This window comes from Pseudorca crassidens, chromosome 15, assembly GCF_039906515.1.
Source record: "Pseudorca crassidens isolate mPseCra1 chromosome 15, mPseCra1.hap1, whole genome shotgun sequence".
Taxonomy (NCBI): Eukaryota; Metazoa; Chordata; class Mammalia; order Artiodactyla; family Delphinidae; genus Pseudorca; species Pseudorca crassidens.
Window position 1 is genome coordinate 44,842,081 of NC_090310.1, and position 19,351 is coordinate 44,861,431.

Sequence of the window (19,351 nt, forward strand, 5' to 3'; positions counted from 1 at the left end):
AGTAAGGTGGTTTAAAAAAATATACCTTGAACTGCTGACACATGCAACAATACAACAGAAGGATCTAAATGCATTAGGCTAGGGGCTTCCTTGGTGGCACAGTGGTTTAGAATCCTCCTGCCAATGCAGGAGACACGGGTTCGAGCACTGGTCGGGGAAGATCTCACGTGCCACAGAGCAATTAAGCCCATGCACCACAACTACTGAGCCTGCGCTCTAGAGCCCATGTGCCACAACTACTGAAGCCCGCGCACCTAGCCTGTGCTCCACAACAAGAGAAGCCACCGCAATGAGAAGCCCACACGCCGCAACTAGAGAAAGCCCGCGTACAGCAATGAAGAGCAAATGCAGCCAAAAATAAATAAATAAATTTATAAAAATAAATAAAATTTTTTTAAAAAAGCATTAGGCTAAGTTAAATAAGACAGACACAAAAGACTACATACTGTATAATCCCATTTGTCTGAAATTCCAGAAAAAGCAAAACTACAGAGACAGAAATGCAGAACAGTGACCTCAGAGGCTGGGAGTAGAGGAAAGAGATTGCAAGGGGCACGAGGCAACTTTTGCAGTGATAGAAATGTTCTTTATCTGGACTGTGGTTGTGGACACATGAATGTATATGTTGGTAAATTTTATTGCATGTAAATAATACTTCAACAAAGCTGATGTAAATAATACCTCAATAAAGCTGATGACAAATATGCATATCTGACGATGTAATCCTTTCACTCATTCACCTGGCTCAGCCACCAGTCGTTACTAAGCACTGGGCACTCCTGGGGCAGTGGACAATAAGGGCAGCAGAGGATGCTATCTGCGTCTCTGCTGTGCTCTCAGCTCAGCGGGGCGGACAAAGGGCTGTGAGAGAGGCATCTGGTGCAGGGTGCCCTGACCTAGTCTGGGCTTCCAGGGAAAGGGCCACTGGTGGAAACATTAAGTCAGGAATACAGGAGTTAACTAGATGATGCAGGAGAAGTTTAAAAGGGCATCTTAAATTCCATGTACAGTCTACCCATTCACTGAGGAAAGGCATACGATGTAGTGGTTAAGGTGCCGGCTCTGAAGTCAAATGATCTGGTCCAGCATCCAATCTACCACTTACTAGCTGTCATATTCCTCTTGAACAAAAAATATATATATAAATAGAAATGAAAAAAATGTATCTACCTGTAGCAATAAGGATCTTCTACATTAAAATCATTTTCTTCCGGATTGAGTTAGTATAATTATCATACACATTAATCAAAATGACAAATATGTTATATTTTCGGTAAATTATTATTAAGCATGAAAAGTAAACTTTTTTTTTTTTTTTTTTTTTTTTTAGCGGTACGCGGGCCTCTCACTGCTGTGGCCTCTCCCGTTGCGGAGCACAGGCTCCGGACACGCAGGCTCAGCGGCCCAGCCGCTCCGCGGCACGCGGGATCCTCCCGGACCGGGGCACGAACCCGCGTCCCCTGCATTAGCAGGCAGACCCTCAACCACTGCGCCACCAGGGAAGCCCCGAAAAGTAAACTTTTATTGAAAATACATCTTTAAATGAGATGGATTCCACTACTTTCCCAAATGCATCATGTCTCTCTCTATATATTACTTATTGATAGAAAAAAGTGGGGGGGTTAGCATTAATTCTATTTCTGTTTTTGGTTTTTAAACATATAAGTATTGAGAACTTGTTCACATCAGTAAAAGGGAGTGGAAGTTTACTAGTATCACCACTTCTTCAGGGTTACATGCTCAAAATCACACAGTAAAAAAACTCAAATAAGCCCTTTTTCATTTTTGTTGACAGCTAAGAATTTGACACCACCTGACTTGTAAAATTTTGATGCAGTCATTAGACATTCACTTTCTCAGCTTTTACCAAGAACTGAGCCCTCTTGCCTTGACCTTGACCTGCCTTTAGCAAGAATCCTGCTAAGCCATCCCCCACCTTGATATCTGATCAAGTCCCTCATCCCCCCACCTTTGATGTCTAAACCCTTGACCTGCCTTTAGCAAGAGTCCCTCCACCCTTGATATCTCCTCAGTAATTTTTCATCCCCTGATCCCCTAACTCTACTTTCTGTCTGGAAATCCCAAGCCGTCTCCTCAGAAGGCATCCCAGAGAGGGCTGTACGCGTGCCTGACCTTTCTACCGGCTCCTTCTGTCCACCCTGCCAGGCCTTTTCCTTCCCACCCCAGCCCCACCTCCCTACAGCCACTAGAGCTTTAGGCCCCTGCCTACATGGGGGGCTGTTAAGGGACTCAGGGACTCCACACAGCCTCTACCTGAGGATGAAAAGGAAAAATGACATATTGGAAATAGGTCAGGTGTTTTACCCACGCAGCTGGGCTGTGGAAACACCCAGACTGCTGCTTGGTATTCTCAAAAAGTCCCTCACCTGAAATTCAGTCCATTGCCTCCACAGGATTACATATCATGGGAAATGAAAATCTTAAAAGTCAAATATAGTAAAAAAGCATTAGTCCTCATCTTGAGCAGGTACCTTAAATTGTTCCATTTCCCCAAAACTAAATTCAGATAAAAAGATAAATAAAGCAGGGCAAAGACGAGAACCAACTCTTACGTTACATAAGCTGCTGAGTTTTGTGTGACTGTGATTATGCTGACTGGTGGCTCAGCTGTCAGGACGAGTGCAGTAAGATCTCTCTTTGTATCTGACTGTTTACATATGTATGGACATATGTTTGTGTATGTATGTACATATGTAAGCTACAGCTGACCCTTGAACAGCGAAGGGGTTAGGGGTGCCAACCCTCCATGCAATTGAAAATCTGAGTATAACTTAAAGTTGGCCCTCCATTTTTGCAGTTCTGCTTCTGTGGATTCAACCAACCATGGATCATGTGGTACTGTGGTACGTCTTTGGTGAAAAAAAATCTGTTTATGAGTGGACCTGCCTGCATAGTTCAAACCCGTGTTGTTCAAGGGTCCACTGTATTTGTGATGTTTTCCTAGCCCTGGATGGTATTACCAAATTAATTTATAAAACCCCCTTAAGGAGCTCTGTTCCAATTGGTTTAAAGAGAAATAAGTGACAAGTTAAATATTCCTAAAACTCCCAGAAGTATAAGAACCCAAATATTTTTCAAGCTCATGTATAAATAAAACCAGTTTAGTGGTGTCAGTTTAATAAAAGCAGTTGTCCTCTTGAAACAGGAGGGAAGGGGGCAGGGCACAACCTTTAAAAGAGTGACACAGCCAAAGAACAAGACAAAAACTGGTTAGAACCAACTAGATCCAAGATGGTGGAAGATTCGACTTCCAGTAGACCTCGAGCCTCATTATATGCTAATTGTAATGCATTCGCTAAATGACGTACCCACCAGTGCCATGACAGTTCTGAGGCCAACCAAAAAAGGCCAAAAGCGAGCGGTGGCCCAATTCCTAGAAATCCCTGCCCCTTCCCCCGAAATAGCTGGAATAATCCTGCTCATTAGCCTATGAAATTTACTCAGCCCATAAAAACTAACCACACCATATTTTGGGGACTCTCACCTTCTGAGATGGTCCACACTCTGTGGAGTGTGTTTCTCTCTAAATAAATCCACTTCTACCTATCACTGTGTCTCTCAGTCGACAAGACATAAAGAACCTGAGCTTCATGAGTCCTGAGACCAGCTGTGTGACCTCAATTAAAAGACAGTGGGTTTTGACCAGGTTCAACTCCCGGCATGTGGGTTCAAGTCCCACCTGAAGTGCATGGTTTCACTCTGAGTTATCAGCGTTAAGTATAATATAAGCACACATTATTTGACTAATAAACCCAGGTAGAATAACAACCTAATATAATCTACTAGATTATTAAGATTATAAAAATTACAAACTCAACCTAAGAATAAAAGTACAAGTAGATATGCAGTAAAATTGCTTGAAATCCATTATTTCATGTATATCAAGTGCAGCAATAAAACAAAACCCACGTATTTAACTAAGGTTTTTATTCTGTGATTTTTTTGAAACTTGCCTAACACACGTGTTATAAAAATAATAAACAGGGAAATAACTTGATGATGGCTAGCTTACAGCATTCATGAAACAATCCCAGTATAACTGTTAAGAACCAGTGTATCGGACTTCCCTGGTGGCGAAGTGGTTAAGAATCTGCCTGCCAGTGCAGGGGACATGGGTTCAATCCCTGGTCCAGGAAGATCCCACATGCCGCGGACCAACTAAGCCTGTGGGCCACAACTACTAAGCCTGTGCTCTAGAGCCCGCAAGCAACAACTACTGAAGCCCGCGCGCCTAGAGCCCGTGCTCCACAGCAAGAGAAGCCATTGCAATGAGAAGCTCGTGCACCACAACGAAGAGTAGTCCCCACTCGCTGCAACCAGAGAAAGCCCACGAGCAAAAACGAAGACCCAACGTGGCAATCAATCAATCAGTCAATAAATAAATAAATATAAAAGAACCAGTGTATCAGGCTGACGTGATATAAAAGTTTTATGAATGGATTTTTCAACAATAGCTGAAACCAAGCAGGACTCTGTGGGACCCTCCTGGGCACAAAAGCCCTTCTGCAACCCCTGTTTCTAGGAGATAGGCTTCACTCAGCCTCCTTGACCTTCCCTGATTTCCAAAAGGCAGATTCAAACAGTTGCTAATTGGGGAAGGGAGGCAATGAGAAACAAGGGAGGGGCAGTCAAGAACAACAGTGCACACTTGGGGCAGGGTCCTGGTTCCTCCTCAAGGGATATACAAAACAATATCTTTGAGTGTCTTCTGCAGGAACTAAGGTCCCCATCCAGGCGGAGGATGGTAATTTCAGGCTGAGCACAAGATTCCCGTAGCACCATCGTAATACCTCACCACCAACCAATCAGAAGAAAGTTACACACCCTGCAGCCCTCACCCCAAATTTTGCCTATAAAAACTTTTCCACCAAAGCCATCAGGGGTCTTTGAGCATGAGCCACCGGTTCTCCTTGCTTGGCCCTGCAATAAACCTTTCTCTGCTCCAAACTCTGATGTGCTGGTTTGTTTGGCCTCACTGTGCATTGGGCACACTAACTTCGGTAACAAACATTTATCTTTTCCCCCCTACCTGATCCCTCCAGAATTCAGAGACTCTGACTATTCTTATTTTCATGGCAATGTAGTTACTTGCATAACTTCAGCAAGAATCCGTCTTCCTTGTGCAGAACACAATTGGAAACACTGATTATATAACCAAGGCTTTGACTGGAATGGCATATTTTAAAATGGTTCATAGAATTGTATACGACCAGACAGCTTTAAGGAACTAAGGCTGACTTTATGGAACCAATGTTTACAAACACCTCTTAGAAAAATAGGCCTGGTACCTAATTTACATAGCTCCCAGCCTTACTTACAGGTCACTTCCTGGCAGGCCCCAAAACTGTAGGATATTTTAAGGACTTCAGGAAGATAGGAATTCATCCAAATCTGTAGGTACTGCAGTTCTTGACTTGGCTTCCTAGCTTCGAAAGACTTTTAAAAGTCTGAGATTCTTATAAAATGTTCCAGCAAAGCAAACTTTTAAGAGGCCTGTGTGGTCAACTGGCATGCTTGCTGCACTTATGTAAATGATTAGGCCAAATCTTTTTTTTTTTAATAAAGAAAAATAATCTTACTTTGAGTATCTCTGATCAAAGAAGGACATGACTGTGGAGAGAAATTTTATGTTTCAACAGAAAACTGTAACACACCCTTGTGGGTTATTCAGATTTCTAGTCCTGTTCATTATCTTTGAGGTTTTATTATCTATCTGTAAACTAGTCTAGATCCTGCCCTCTTGTACATTTTATCAGTCTTCACCGAATTCTCAATTCTTTGGGTTTCCTTCAATGCCTGGTTACAACCCTCCAAGTTAACATTTCTAATTTTCTTCACACCCTCTGACTGCCCAGTTCCTCAATGGGACTCCAGGCTGTTGTGCAGTTTCCCCTTCCCTGAGGATCAGAAAAGTCCTTCCAGATGAAGCTGGTCAACTTGATGTAAACCTTTTCGAGGCTTCACCACAGCAGATCACGTGTGGGATGCCATTACCAAAGACATTCAAACTGCAAACCAGGAAATCCATCTTATTGCCATCCTCCCTCCACAACCTAAAAATGCTTCAAACTCAACGTTTAAATATCTTCTCAACTGACTGCCCTCTGGACTCAGAAAATGGGTTTAGAATCTGCTCCAACCATTAATCTTTGTTTTTCTTTTTGTTTGCTTGTTCTAACCCAAGGTCTTCTTTCCTACTGCAGATTGCCTACTTCTCACCTTCTCAGCTGAGTCTTCTCTCTGCAGCAATCAACCAGCTCCTTGCTTGTGAAACTTCTTGGGAAGTTTCAACTGGGGGAATGTGGGGACTGACAACCCAAAAGAAATGGTCAAAATTACTTCAAAATGAAAACATCTGATTTCTAATAGATGCAGAAAGAAATCTCATTGGAAATTCCCTCCTCTGCCTAAGGCAGAGCTCTAGAAGAGTAGCTGCCACAAACTGCCCTTGGGGAGGTCTCCAGTCAGGGAGGTGACTGACCTTGGGCACAGGACATCCAAAAACACTATATCAACAAGCCTCAGTCCTGCCCCTCCCCTTTATGAAACTGGCAATATAAACCCTTTCCCTCTGGCTGTTTGGGTAGCTGCTCTCCTTACAGAGCACTCCCACATGCGTAATAAACTTTTTTCCTGTTAATCTGTCTACTGTCAATTACTTCAGATGTAAATTTATGCTGGAAAAGTTTTTCTCTCAGCAGCACAATCATCGGGTCTGGCCATCTTTCTCCAACAGATGAAGTCCTTCCAGCAGGGACCCCGTCTTTCACCTTTGTCTCTGTGGTAGCTAAGTCAATGCCACGCCTACAGTTTGTGCTCAGTGAATGTTTGATCAAAGAATTACTGCCCCATGATCATTAATGCAGAAAATTATCAGAACCACCACCAATTTCTCTGGGCTCCAACTACACTTGAGTTCCACAGTTTTTTTCTATTTCATAGTTTGTGTCTTCAACCAAGCATCTACACTGAAAGTTACTCTGGTTGACAGTCACTTGGTTGTGTATTAGAATCTTTGGAGAAATTTACAAAATATCAATGCCTGGAACTTGCTTCAGAAATTCTAGTTTTGGAAATTCCCTGGCGGTCCACTGCAGGAGGCATGGGTTTGCTCCCTGGTCAGGAAACTAAGGTCCTGAATGCCGTGCAGCGTAGCCAAAAAAAGAAAAAGAAAAAATAATAATAAAACTAAAGAAAGAAAAAAAAGAAATTCTAGTTTTATTGGTCTGAAGTATGACTTGAGGAGACCACAGCTGCCTGCCCACCCAGCAGCCCCTGAGCACCTCAGCACTTGCTGAGACAGGAAGGGGGCAGGGCATAACCTTTAAAAGAATGACAGCCATCAAGGACACAACATAAACTGGTTAGAACCAACCAGCTCCAAGATGGTGGACGAGTTGACTTCCACTAGACCTTGAGCCTCAGTATAGGCTCACTGTAATACAACATGCTAAATAACACATCCACAGGCGCCATGACAGTTCCAAGGCCAACCATAAAGGTCACAAAGTGGACAGTGGCCCAATTCCTGGAAATTCCCATCCTTTCCCCAAAATAGTTGTAATACTCCTCCCACTCATTAGCCTATGAAATTACCCACCCCTATAAAAACTGACAACCCCGTACCCTGGTGCCTCTCACCTTCTGAGATGGCTTACACTCTGTCTATGGAGTGTGTATCTCCCTGAATAAACTTCCTTTTTTAAAAAATTAATTAATTAATTAATTTTTGGCTACATTGGATCTTCGTTGCTGCGCACGGATTTTTCTCTAGTTGCGGCGAGCAGGGGCTACTCTTTGTTGCGGTACATAGGCTTCTCATTGAGGTGGCTTCTCTTGTTGCGGAGCACAGGCTCTAGGTGCACGGGCTTCAGCAGTTGTGGCATGTGGGCTCAGTAGTTGTGGCCTGTGGGCTCTAGAGTGCAGGCTTAGTAGTTATGGCACACGGGCTTAGTTGCTCCATGGCACGTGGGATCTTCCCAGACCAGGGCTCAAACCCATGTCCCCTGCATTGGCAGGCAGATTCTTAACCACTGCGCCACCAGGGAAGTCCCCGAATAAACTTTCTTATTACTTTACTATGGCTCACTCTTGAATTCTTTCCTGCACAAAGCCAAGAACCCACACTCAGTGGCCATCCCCCGACCCAGGAACTCACCTGAGACCTGGGACATGACCATCCTCTCTGGCCCCACTTTCTTTCCTGCGACACTGCCACTTACTTCACCTTCACGGCCTTTCCCTCTGTCCCTGCCGAGCCAGACTCAATGCCCATGATCATTAAGGTGCCACCACCCGCACTTCAGAGTTTTGTATGGCATCTCCCTTCCCCTGGGGTTGGAACAGGCCAGTAAGGGTGCTGAGCACGCTTGAATCCTTCCTGAGAGTCTCTGCAGAAACCTAGGAGGGGGCTTCCCTAGTAGCGCAGTGGTTGAGAGTCCACCTGCCGATGCGGGGGACAGGGGTTCGTGCCCCGGTCCGGGAAGATCCCACCTGCCGCGGAGTGGCTGGGCCCGTGAGCCATGGCCGCTGAGCTTGCGCGTCCGGAGCCTGTGCTCCGCAACAGGAGAGGCCACAACAGTGAGAGGTCCGCGTACCGCAAAAAAAAAAAAAAAAACCCAAAAAAAAACAAACTAGGAGGGACAGAGAACTGGGGACAAAGGAAGCCACCCTGGAGTGGCCAAAGGAGCCCTTCAGTCTCTCAGGACAAGACCTGAAGGTTCTAATTTTAAGACTTAAACCACTTTCATAAGCAAACAAACAAAAAGGAGTTTTTGGCCTCGACAGATCAAATAAGCTCAATGAAGCAGGAAACTATCTGGCAGTAAGCAAAAAACCAATAACCAGAATTTGGCCCTAAGGACTGCTCCTACCTGCAGTGCCAGTTCACCACTGTGGGAGGTGGAAGCCAGACACAGGGGTGCATGCTGTCCCAGAAGCAGGATGGGAGGCAGGAACGGCAGTGAAGGAGACACCTACTGGCTCCCACAGTGGGAGGACTCTCCTGCAACTGACCTCAGCTCTGGTGCCAAAACAGGTCCTTCCACAGAAGTTCATTCACACTTATGGCTGACTTCTTGGCATCAACTGCCAGGCCTCATGCCTTCGGGGCTAAAATGTTGTATGTAAGTCCCAGGTTCCAGATGAGAAACTGAGGCTCGTGTATGAGCACACGGTCCATGTGGAACTGAACGCAGGCCATCTTTCCTGATGTCCAAGACAAAGACGTTCTTGGGTCAGACCATTCACAGAGACACACAGGATCCCAAGCGACCTGGGGAACATGACGACACCAAACCAAATCCAGCAAGCCACACTACTGAGTCCGCAAAATCCTATGCAAGACAGGACTGTACTGTCAGAAAAAATTAATAAAGGTTACACTAGAAGAAAAATGAACTTGTCTGGTCTGCTCAGCTCTTGGCCATCCATCCCATCTTCTCAGAACGACAGTCTTCACACCCCCTCCAGCAGTTCAGACCAAGAAACTGGCCCCATCGCTTCTCTGTCTGCTCGCTTATCTGACCTGGGCTTTCCCTTTCCTACCTCTCTTTTTCTTCTCCTTCCGTGCCTTCTAAAGAGATACTCAAACATAATTAAACTGCTTTGAACAATGGAAGCATTATTTCTTTGTAAGAGGTTTGAGCTGTCAAAGTCTCTCTTTGGAACAGGAAATGGGAAAAATAACAGGACCATCATTCCCAAAGGCCCCCACCTCATACAAACACTACCGTGTCCTCTGCGGGGCTAGAGCTGGAAATTCTGTATTATATGGAACCAGCAGGTGTTAAGAAGTGAACCCTGTCGGATACTCTGTCAATCCGCAGCTGGAAAACAGTTCATGCAGGACATCAAGACTAACAGGGGTTCACTCTCATTCTCTGCTAACAAAGGAAAACAGGCAGATAACAAATGAAGATTTTAAACAACAAAGCCCTGTCCCCATTTTAAGGTCAAGACAGAAAATAAGAATGAGGCTGCACTCATCATGTTTAATGAGAAAGGCTGTGTCTCTGAGCTCAGCCTAAGAAAACTTCCTGTGGATGGAGCTGTCATTAAAAAAAAAATTTTTTTTAACCATTTCCTGCCAAAAGAGCAAAACCCTTTCTTTGAGCAAACTGAAAAGGTATATATTTTTAAAGATCTTTCATTGCATGCCACCAAATGAAAGTTGTCATTTATACTTTAAGGAGGCTGTCTTCTTTTTCCCCACTTTGAGCTGTGAAACTAGGGCAATAATATGAAGCACTGATGGGTAGATAAAGAGAGGCCTTTCTTGGGACTTCCCTGGTGGTGCAGTGGTTAATACTCTGCACTCCCAAAGCAGGGAGGTGGGTTCAATCCCTGGTCAGGGAACTAGATCCCACATGCACGCCGCAACCAAGAGTTCGCATGCCACAAACATGGAGCTGGCAAGTCACAACTAAGGAGCCCGCCTGCTGCAACTAAGACCCAGTGCAACCAAATAAATAAAATTAAATTTAAAAAAAAGAGAGAGAGAGAGAGACCTTTCTTGAAAGAACAGAAGCCAAATCTAGGAACCAAGGAAGCCCAAAAGATGTTCTTTACTGAGGAAAACTTCAGTGAATGAGCTTGTTTATATCAATGTAGTTCCTGCACTATGGAGATGAAAAACAAAAGTATACCTTAGTGTGTTCCAGTCAAACAGCACCTGCCAAACTGAACAGGAGAAATGATACCTAAGGCCAGGCCCCCACAGTAACTCCTGCTGGTGTGCCTGCTCCCAGCACCTGACGCTGTGGAGGCTTCATTCCCCACAGGCCCTCTGCAGGGCAGCTGGCACAAGCCCTCAGACTTCCCTTGGGCAATAAATGCTCAGTGCTTGCAAGATTCTCTATGCAACTAAGCTTATCAGCTTCCAAACAGCCATTTCCCATGAGCTGCTCCGACACCCAATGGTTTAAAACTGTTGGGAACTGGCCACCCTCTCTTTCCTGGACATGTGACCTCAGCCAGCATACCCACTGCTGCTGTGGACGTGTCCACCTCTCTAGCATCAGGACTGGAGCCCTTTAGGGACCAACCTGGGGACCGACTCCACCTCCACGAGCCCCGGTGAGCAACCCTCAGATGCGCCCAGACAGGCAGAAGGGCTGCAGTTCTGGGAAAATGTGTGAGAAGGCAGGTGCAGGAATGGCACCTGCTTCCCCTCCGATTTCCAAATTGATAGTGATTTGCTTTTCACCTTACTGTTCCCGAGTTAGATGTTTCAATAACCTGCCTGATTCCTCTACCAGGGGAGGGAACAGAGTGCTGGGTGAAGACTCAGAGCAAGGCCCCCATCCAGTAAAACAGCCCCTCAGGCAGCTGGGGCCCTTGCGGTGTTTCCCTCCAGCGGGAGCACCTGTAAAGTGCGAGGCACCGTGCTCCCAAACCTGGGCTCTGCATAGCAGTGGAGACAGAGATGGCCTGTCACTCCTCACAGCCCGACTCTCTGAGTCTCGGATCCCCCACTCTAATGGAATCTACCTGAAAGGTCCGTTGTGCAGAGTAAACGAACAAGGACATGAAATGCTCAGCATGGTCATGGTCTCGGTCTCGCACATGGAGAAGGAACACTGAGCTGAACTGAAAGAGCTTCTGTCCTGGGCTGGCTTTGTCCAGCCCTGCTTGGCCGAACCACCCAGCTGAGCTCTAATTTCCTGCTCTGGTATCCTAAATTACAATTACTCTTTAACCATGTTAGTGCTTAAAAGCAGTAGTTTCGTGCTTCAGAAATGACGCCAGTAACGTGGCATGCAGCATCAGAAGGGAAGCTAAGCGGGAAGTGGGTGCAGGGCTGTGGTGGGGCTGCCAGCCTCCTCCGGGGTGGACCCCACCCGGCTCTGGCAGCTCACAGGCAGACCCACCTCACTTCTGTGGCCCTCGGTCCCCAGGACACTTGCATTTTCTAGCAGAGTCACAGGACCTTCCTGTTCAGCTTGAGTGGTGTTCTGCCCTAGGCCCCCAGGACATGCCCTAAGGCAGCGAAGAGGGGAGCACAGTGCTCTGTGCTGTGGGCCCAGTGCTACTCAACTGTCATCTGCTAAAAATAGCCGAGCCCATCAGCTCTTGCACAGAATACATGGCAGTCGCCAGGGCCACTCACCGTTCTCTCTGGCTCTGTGCCTCCCTGGGCCCAGGGCAGGATGGCACACCCCCCTTTCCCTTTAGAGTTAGGGGCGGCCAAGTGACTTGCTTTGGCTAAGGAAATGCGAGCAGAGAGACCATGTCCCTTCCGCCTCAGGAGCAGCAACGGCCCACAAGGTGGAGGGAGGGTGTGTGGAGCTGGAGGCCCTGCTGGCCTGGATCCTCAGTGACCACAACAAGCAGAGGCCACACCAGACACACAGTGGGGTAAGAAGTACACCAGTGACCCAGGGGTTCTGCTGCATGACCTGGTCTGCCCTGACCAACACTCAGGTCAGATCAACAATGTGCAGGCCTCAAAGGACTGAGCTCCAGGTACAGCGCTGTATACCCAGCTATCTTCAGTGTCTCCATGTGGAGTCCCACAGGCAAATCAAAACTACCATGTCCAAAACCAAATGCTTGATCTTCCACCCTCTCCCCCTCTGCTTCCATCTGCTTCCCCTCCAGTTCTCCATCTCAGCAAATACCTGTGCCCGTGGAAGACCCCCAGCAGTCATTCCTGATACCCCTTCTTGCCCCACCTCCACTTCCAATGCACACCAAGACTCCAAAACATTTCAAACCCATACACCTCTAGTCACCTCGTCTGCTGCCTCTCTGCTCCAGGCCAGCCACATATCTTGCCTAGACCAGCAGCCCTAAACTTTCTTGATTACACATTCAATCAGTAACATTTTTGGAACATGCCCTCAATAAATACATTCGTTTTAAATTAAACACATGTATAACTGGGTGGTTAATATCTGAATATGAATATAATTAGAAGTCCCAATATTTCCTTCCCAGACCTTAATGACTGTGTCTCACCCACCTCCTGGGTGAACCCATCCCATTTTGGAGATCAATACCTTGGTCTTCTGAAGAGACTTCTTAAATGGAACCCCCAACCCCCGCCTGCCTGCTATACAGCCAGAGAGACCCTTTTCAAAGGCAAACTTGGTCATATCACTGTCTCACTTAAACCTTTACATGCAAGAGCATCTGAAACAGGTCCCAGGGAGACTGCCCACCTCTGACCCTCGAGCTATCAGTTACCTGCACGGGCCTAATGCTTCCCCACCTCTGAGACCAGTTCATGTCCCCAGCCCTGTGCTTCCTCCAGGTTTCAGCATCAAGGTTGCTTGCTCCAAAGTCTCCCTGGCTGTTCAATCTAATTGTGCTCTCCTCTTACAATTACTTATATATTAAGGATATTGTCCCTCTGTCTGACATTTTATATATTTCTAAAATATTTCCCTCTGTCATTTGTCTTTTTATTTGGTAAAATTTGTAATTATAAGAGAATATTAAATTTTTTTCTGTTCTTATTGTATTAGTCTTTTTCTTTATGCCTTCTTCCTCTAAGGGTATACATTCTTCTCTGACCTTGACACTGGATAAGTATTCTTAAAAAAAAAGCGAAAAGATAACCTATGGAATGGGAGATAATATTTGCAAATGATGTGACAGACAAGGGCTTAATCTCCAAAATATACAAACAGCTCATACAACTCAACAACAAAAAAACAAACAACCCAATCGAAAATGGGCAGAAGACCTTAAAAGATATTTCTCCAAAGAAGACATACAGATGGCCAGTAAGCACATGAAAAGATGCTCGACATCACTATGAGACAAATGCAAATCAAAACTACAATGAGGTAGCACCTCACACTGGTCACAATAACCATCATTAAAACATCTACAAATAACAAATGCTGGAGAGGGTGCGGAGAAAAGGGAACCCTCCTCCCACCTGTTGGTGGGAATGTAAGTTGGTACAGCCACTATGGAAAACCGTATGGAGGTTCCTAAGAAAAATAAAAATAGAATTACCATATGATCCAGCAATCCCACTCCTGGGAACATACCTGGACAAATCTATAATTCAAAAAGATACATGCAGGACTCCCCTGGTGGCACAGTGGTTAAGAATCCGCCTGCCAATGCGGGGGACACGGGTTCAAGCCCTGGTCTGGGAAGATCCCACATACTGTGGAGCAACTAAGCCCACGTGCCACAACTACTGAACCTGTGCTCTAGAGCCCGCGAGCCACAACTATTGAGCCCACATGCCACAACTACTGAAGCCCGTATACCTAGAGCCCGTGCTCCACAGCAAGAGAAGCCACTGCAATGAGAAGCCCACGCACCACAACGAAGAGTAGCCCCTGCTCACCGCAACTAGAGAAAGCCCACGTGCAGCAACGAAGACCCAAGGCAGCCAAAAATAAAATAAATTTATTTTTTTAAAAAAAGATACATGCACACCTGTGTTCATAGCAGCACTATTCACAATAGCCAAAACATGGAAACAACCTAAATGTCCATTGACAGATGAATGGATAAAGATGTGGTACATATATACAATGGACTGCTACTCAGCCACAAAAAAGAATGAAATAATGCCATTTGCAGCAACATGGATGAAACTAGAGATTATCATACTAAGTGAAGTCAGAAAGAGAAAGACAAATACCATATGATATCACTTATATGTGGAATCTAAAATAGGGCACAAATGTACCTATCTAAAAAACGGAAACAGACTCACAGACATAGAGAACAGACTTGTGGTTGCCAACGGTGGGGGGGGAGGGAGAGGGATGGACTGGGAGGCTGGGGTTAGTAGATGCAAACTATCACATTTAGAATGGATCAACAACGAAGTCCTAATATATAGCACAGGGAACTATATTCAATATCCTGTGATAAAACCATGATAGAAAAGATTATAAAAAAAAGAATGTATATATGTGTAAAATTGAGTCACTTTGCTGTACAGCAGAGACTGGCACAACACTGTAAATCAACTATATTTCAATTTAAAAAAAATCAAAAAAATTTTCTTATTTTTCTTTTACAGCTTTACATTTAATCCTGGAATATATTTTGGAATATGGTGGGAAGAAGGGTTGAGTTTATATATTCCTAAATAGTTACCCAAAAGGTTTTCTCCATCTACAATGCTGCCTTGAAGAGACATTAAAATTTTATATACAAGGCTAAAGATGGTAGATTTAACTGTTCTTTCTCAAAACCCCACAAAAATGACAGTGATTTTTTTTTAAGCATAAAACCCTAGGGGCAAAGAATGAGAGGAGAGACACCCAAACTTTAGAAGCTGGAAAGCTTCCAAATTTAGTTGACACCCCCAGGAGAGTCCTAATCCAGCATGCAAAGAGATAAGGCACGTGACAGGTGGCTCCAGTGCCTGTGGAAGGGGCTCAGGCTGGGACCCAAATCAGGAGGACAATGTGAAAAATCCCTCCAGATCCTACTTCACTGATGGGGCCACTACCCCACCCCACCAAAAGACTGAAGGTTTATTCTCTACAAAAGGTAAACAGAAGGTTTCTGGACTACAGAGGGCCAGATACTCTAAAAAACAGAAGAAATACATGAAAGTTTAGAATGCAGAGAATCCCAGTCTTCTTCCTCAGTTTCCAGAGAGGTGGTGAGTTCAGGAGCAAAAAATACAGGGCAGCCTCCACACTCTGACTACCCTTCTGCTGACCTCCCAGTCCCTGGTCCCTGGCTTCCTGTTTGCAACCGTGGGAGACGTGTGTTGCTCAGAACTACTCATGACCTTGCGTCCTGCCTTCCCTAAAGGAAAACTGAGGCAGACTGATCCCAGGCAGAATTGCATTAAATCTATTTGGGAAAGAAACACCCACCATCTTTTCAATATAATGGATTCTCATCTAAAAACAAATGTATCTCTCCACTTAAACAAGTATTATTTTATGTTCTCAGTAAAGCTGAATAATTTTCTTCATAGAGATGCTATGTATTTCTTATATATTTATTCTTAGATATTATACAGTTCTTGTCTGTATAATATGTGAATATGAGCTGTATAATATGTGAAATAGAGCTTATCCTGTTACATTTTTCTAGCTGGCTAGTTACTGGTATATAAGGAAGCTATTAATTGCTGTATATTTATTTTGCATTTGAAAATCTAACTGAGCTCCAATAGTTCTGAGAATTTTTTGGTTGATTTTTATTGGAGTTTTCCAGTTAAAAATTCATTATCTGCAAGCAAGCAATGAAACTTTTTGCTCCTCTTTATAGGTTTATCTTTTAACATTTTCTTAACTTCCCATAATATCTAGAGTATTCAGAATAATATTTTACAGTAGCAGTGAGTACAGATGAAAAGTCTTGCTTCTTCAATTGAATTTCCATTCATCTAACAAATATTTATCAGGCATCTACTATGTGCCAGGCAGTAAATAAAATGTTTGACATTTTACTTTTTATTACAATGTTGATGAGATAGATGTCTTTGATCAATATTTAATGTTAAGTGTAATAAATAGTAGACTTGTCAGTGAAACAGTAGAATATGAAGGTACAAAAGGTAGCTTTAGAAAAAACAAACGTAAGCATCTGCATTTCCATCCACTTGAGAATCTCTAAGCCTGGGGTGTCTTGTGCCGCGAATGGAGTAGAAAAGCCTCCTGCTGCACCACAGCAGGAAACAGGGTGACCAAATGCCCCAGGACCATGCCATCCTGCCCTCTGGGTCAAGGCCATTCTGAGACTCTACTGAAGTAGCTCTTGAATTCATTCTCCTTCCATTTTCATTTGACCAAAACAAAGACTCACAATGAGACAATACTGTGAGAATTTATCTTCAGTGCAAAGGGCTACAGAGCTACAGTATTTTGTGACATCTTCTGTTATTGAAACACGTAGCACATGTAGAAACACATATTAAACAATGAAGTTCCATCTTCACCTATGTTTTGGCAAAGAATAAGAATACTGACAGGGGGGACTTCCCCGGTGGCGCAGTGGTTAAGAACCGGCCTGCCAATGCAGGGGACATGAGTTCAATCCCTGGTCCGGGAAGATCCCACAATACCTCAGAGCAACTAAGCCCACGCACCACAACTACTGAGCCCGCATGTCACAACTACTGAAGCCTGCGCGCCTACAGCCCATGCTCCGCAACAAGAGCTCGCGCACCTCATCAGAGCAGTCCCCGCTTGCTGCAACTAGAGAAAGCCCGCGCGCGGCAACAAAGACCCAACGCAGCCGAAGATAAAAATAAATAAATTTATATGTATAAAAAAATACTGACAGGGAATTCCCTGGTGGTCCAGTGGTTAGGGCTCCTTGCTTCCACTGCAGGGGACACGGGTTTGATCCCTGGTCCAGGAAGTAAGACCCATCAAGCTGTGCAGTGGCAAAAAAAAAGAATACTGACTATACCAAAACAGTAAGTATGAGCAAACACCCTGCCCACTGCCAGAGGGCCCTGCTCTCTGACCAAGCAATTCCATCCACTCTTAAGGACTGACCACAAAGGAGGAGAGCATCCTAGCATGTCAGGAAGGCTCTGCACAGATGTCCTCTCTGTAACACAGTCTGTGAGAGGAAAATGGAATATGCTCGCAATATGCAACAGGGATTACTTTTTCATAGCTTTATGCCCTCTCTGATAACAGATAAATGTAGAAAACTTGCAAACTGCATAAAAGCATTGAAAAGAGAATAAAAATAACCCCAAATCATATGATCCTATAGGAGCCTCTGTTAATATACTAGCATAGTATATTCTTATAAACTTGATGCCATATAAAGTTAGGATCTGTGGTGGAGATGGCCAGCAGATCTCCAGAAGTCTGTACTCACCCTTCCCTAGGGCAGAGGTGATGATGGGAAATGTCTACATTTCCAGTCAGACTACATTTCCAGCCCACCTGGGGAGCAGGCGAAGCTGAGTGAGCAGGCTCACCAGAGCAATGTGATTCTGGCAGTGTGCGTGTAGTTGTCGGTACTAATTTGGTAAAGTAGCTGGTATCAATGCTGACATGAGCTTATATTCTACATGCTTATTTTTGTTTTTCGTTTACCAATAATTCTGTTAAAGGTCACATGTTTACATATTTCAAAAAGTAAAATATAGTCTCACTGACAAGTCGCCTCCATGCATTCGGATAACCACTTTTATTACATACTTATTTATCCTCCCAGCGTTTCCTTATGCAAATACATGTACATGTTCTCATCCTCTTTCTCATACAAAAGGGGGACACTACACACTGTAAGCTGTTTCACACCTTGATTTTTCTCTATCAACAATATACCCGGGCAGTCTCTCCCTGTCAATTCACACCTATGTTGCAGCCCCACAATATTTCACTGGGTTGATACATCCTAGGGCATTAAACCAGTCTCCTACCACTGGACACTGAGGCTGTTTCCAGCAGTCAGTGCACCACGAATCATCTGTACAAGTGCAATTTTGTATGTGCAAGTGCACACTGGATAGTCCCAGAATGGAAACTGTTGGATCAAAGAGTAAATGCATCTGTGATTAAGAGATTACTCTCAAATTCCTGCTTCCCTCAAAGCCTCACTAGCAAAATCGTTGTCTAAGATGCATGTGTGCCAATCTGATAGGTGAGAAATGGCATCTTGGTGTAGTTTTGATCTGATTTCTCTAATTATGAATAAGTATGGTTGAGCACCCTTTCACATACTGAAGGGATATGGTATTTCTTTTTCTATTAATTATGCATGCCCTTTGCATATTTTCCATTGGGTTTTGATCTTTTTCTTTTCAATTCCCAGAAGCTCTTTATCTATTAAAGCAATTAGCCCCTTATCTAAATGAGTTGCAAATATTTTGTTCTTTTTTCATTAGTGATATCACACAGATGTTCTTTGTATTCATGTTTCTGGAATTTCCGTCCTGTCTCAATGGCTTGTTACTCGGAGTTGCTGCCATCCTGCAGAACCTGAACACGGCAGCATGGTCCAGTCTGTACTCACACTCCCCTCCACAGGGCTCCTGGCACTCCTGTATGTTGTTTGTTCAGAATCAGCTCGTGTGGAACCCGAGAGAACCAGGTTGGCATTTTTACTTGGAATTTTGTTAAATGAATAATCAAACTTCGGGAGATTAGGCAGTTTATGATGCGAGCTTTCCAACTCAAGAACAAATAGGTCCTTACGTTTGTTCAAGTCTACTTCTGTGTCCTCCGAGAATGTCTGAAGTTTTCCTCTTACAGATTTTGTGTACTTCTTTCCAAGGCATTATTCCTTATAGGCATTTTTTGTTATTGACTTTATTTGGTCTTCTCTTCCATTATATCTCACAACCAATTTTTGTTGCTCTGCCTCCAGTGGCTGTGTGACCCTAGGCAAGCTACCTGTCTGTGCCTTGATTTCCTCATCTGTG

General features: G+C 44.4%; 1 protein-coding gene across 7 annotated transcripts in view; it reads right to left on the minus strand.

Moving 5' to 3' along the window:
• The window catches only part of ABHD12 (abhydrolase domain containing 12, lysophospholipase), a 68,768-nt gene that overhangs the window by 22,441 nt on the left and 26,976 nt on the right, over positions 1-19,351 (minus strand). Inside the window, exon 1 of one of the 7 annotated variants that reach the window (XM_067707430.1) lies at positions 11,892-11,944. The exons of the other annotated variants lie outside the window; for them this stretch is intronic. Coding sequence (XP_067563531.1) covers positions 11,892-11,929 — 38 coding nt within the window. The 5' untranslated portion in view covers positions 11,930-11,944. Of the gene's footprint in view, positions 1-11,891; positions 11,945-19,351 lie in introns of those variants that run through there. 7 annotated transcript variants of the gene reach the window in all.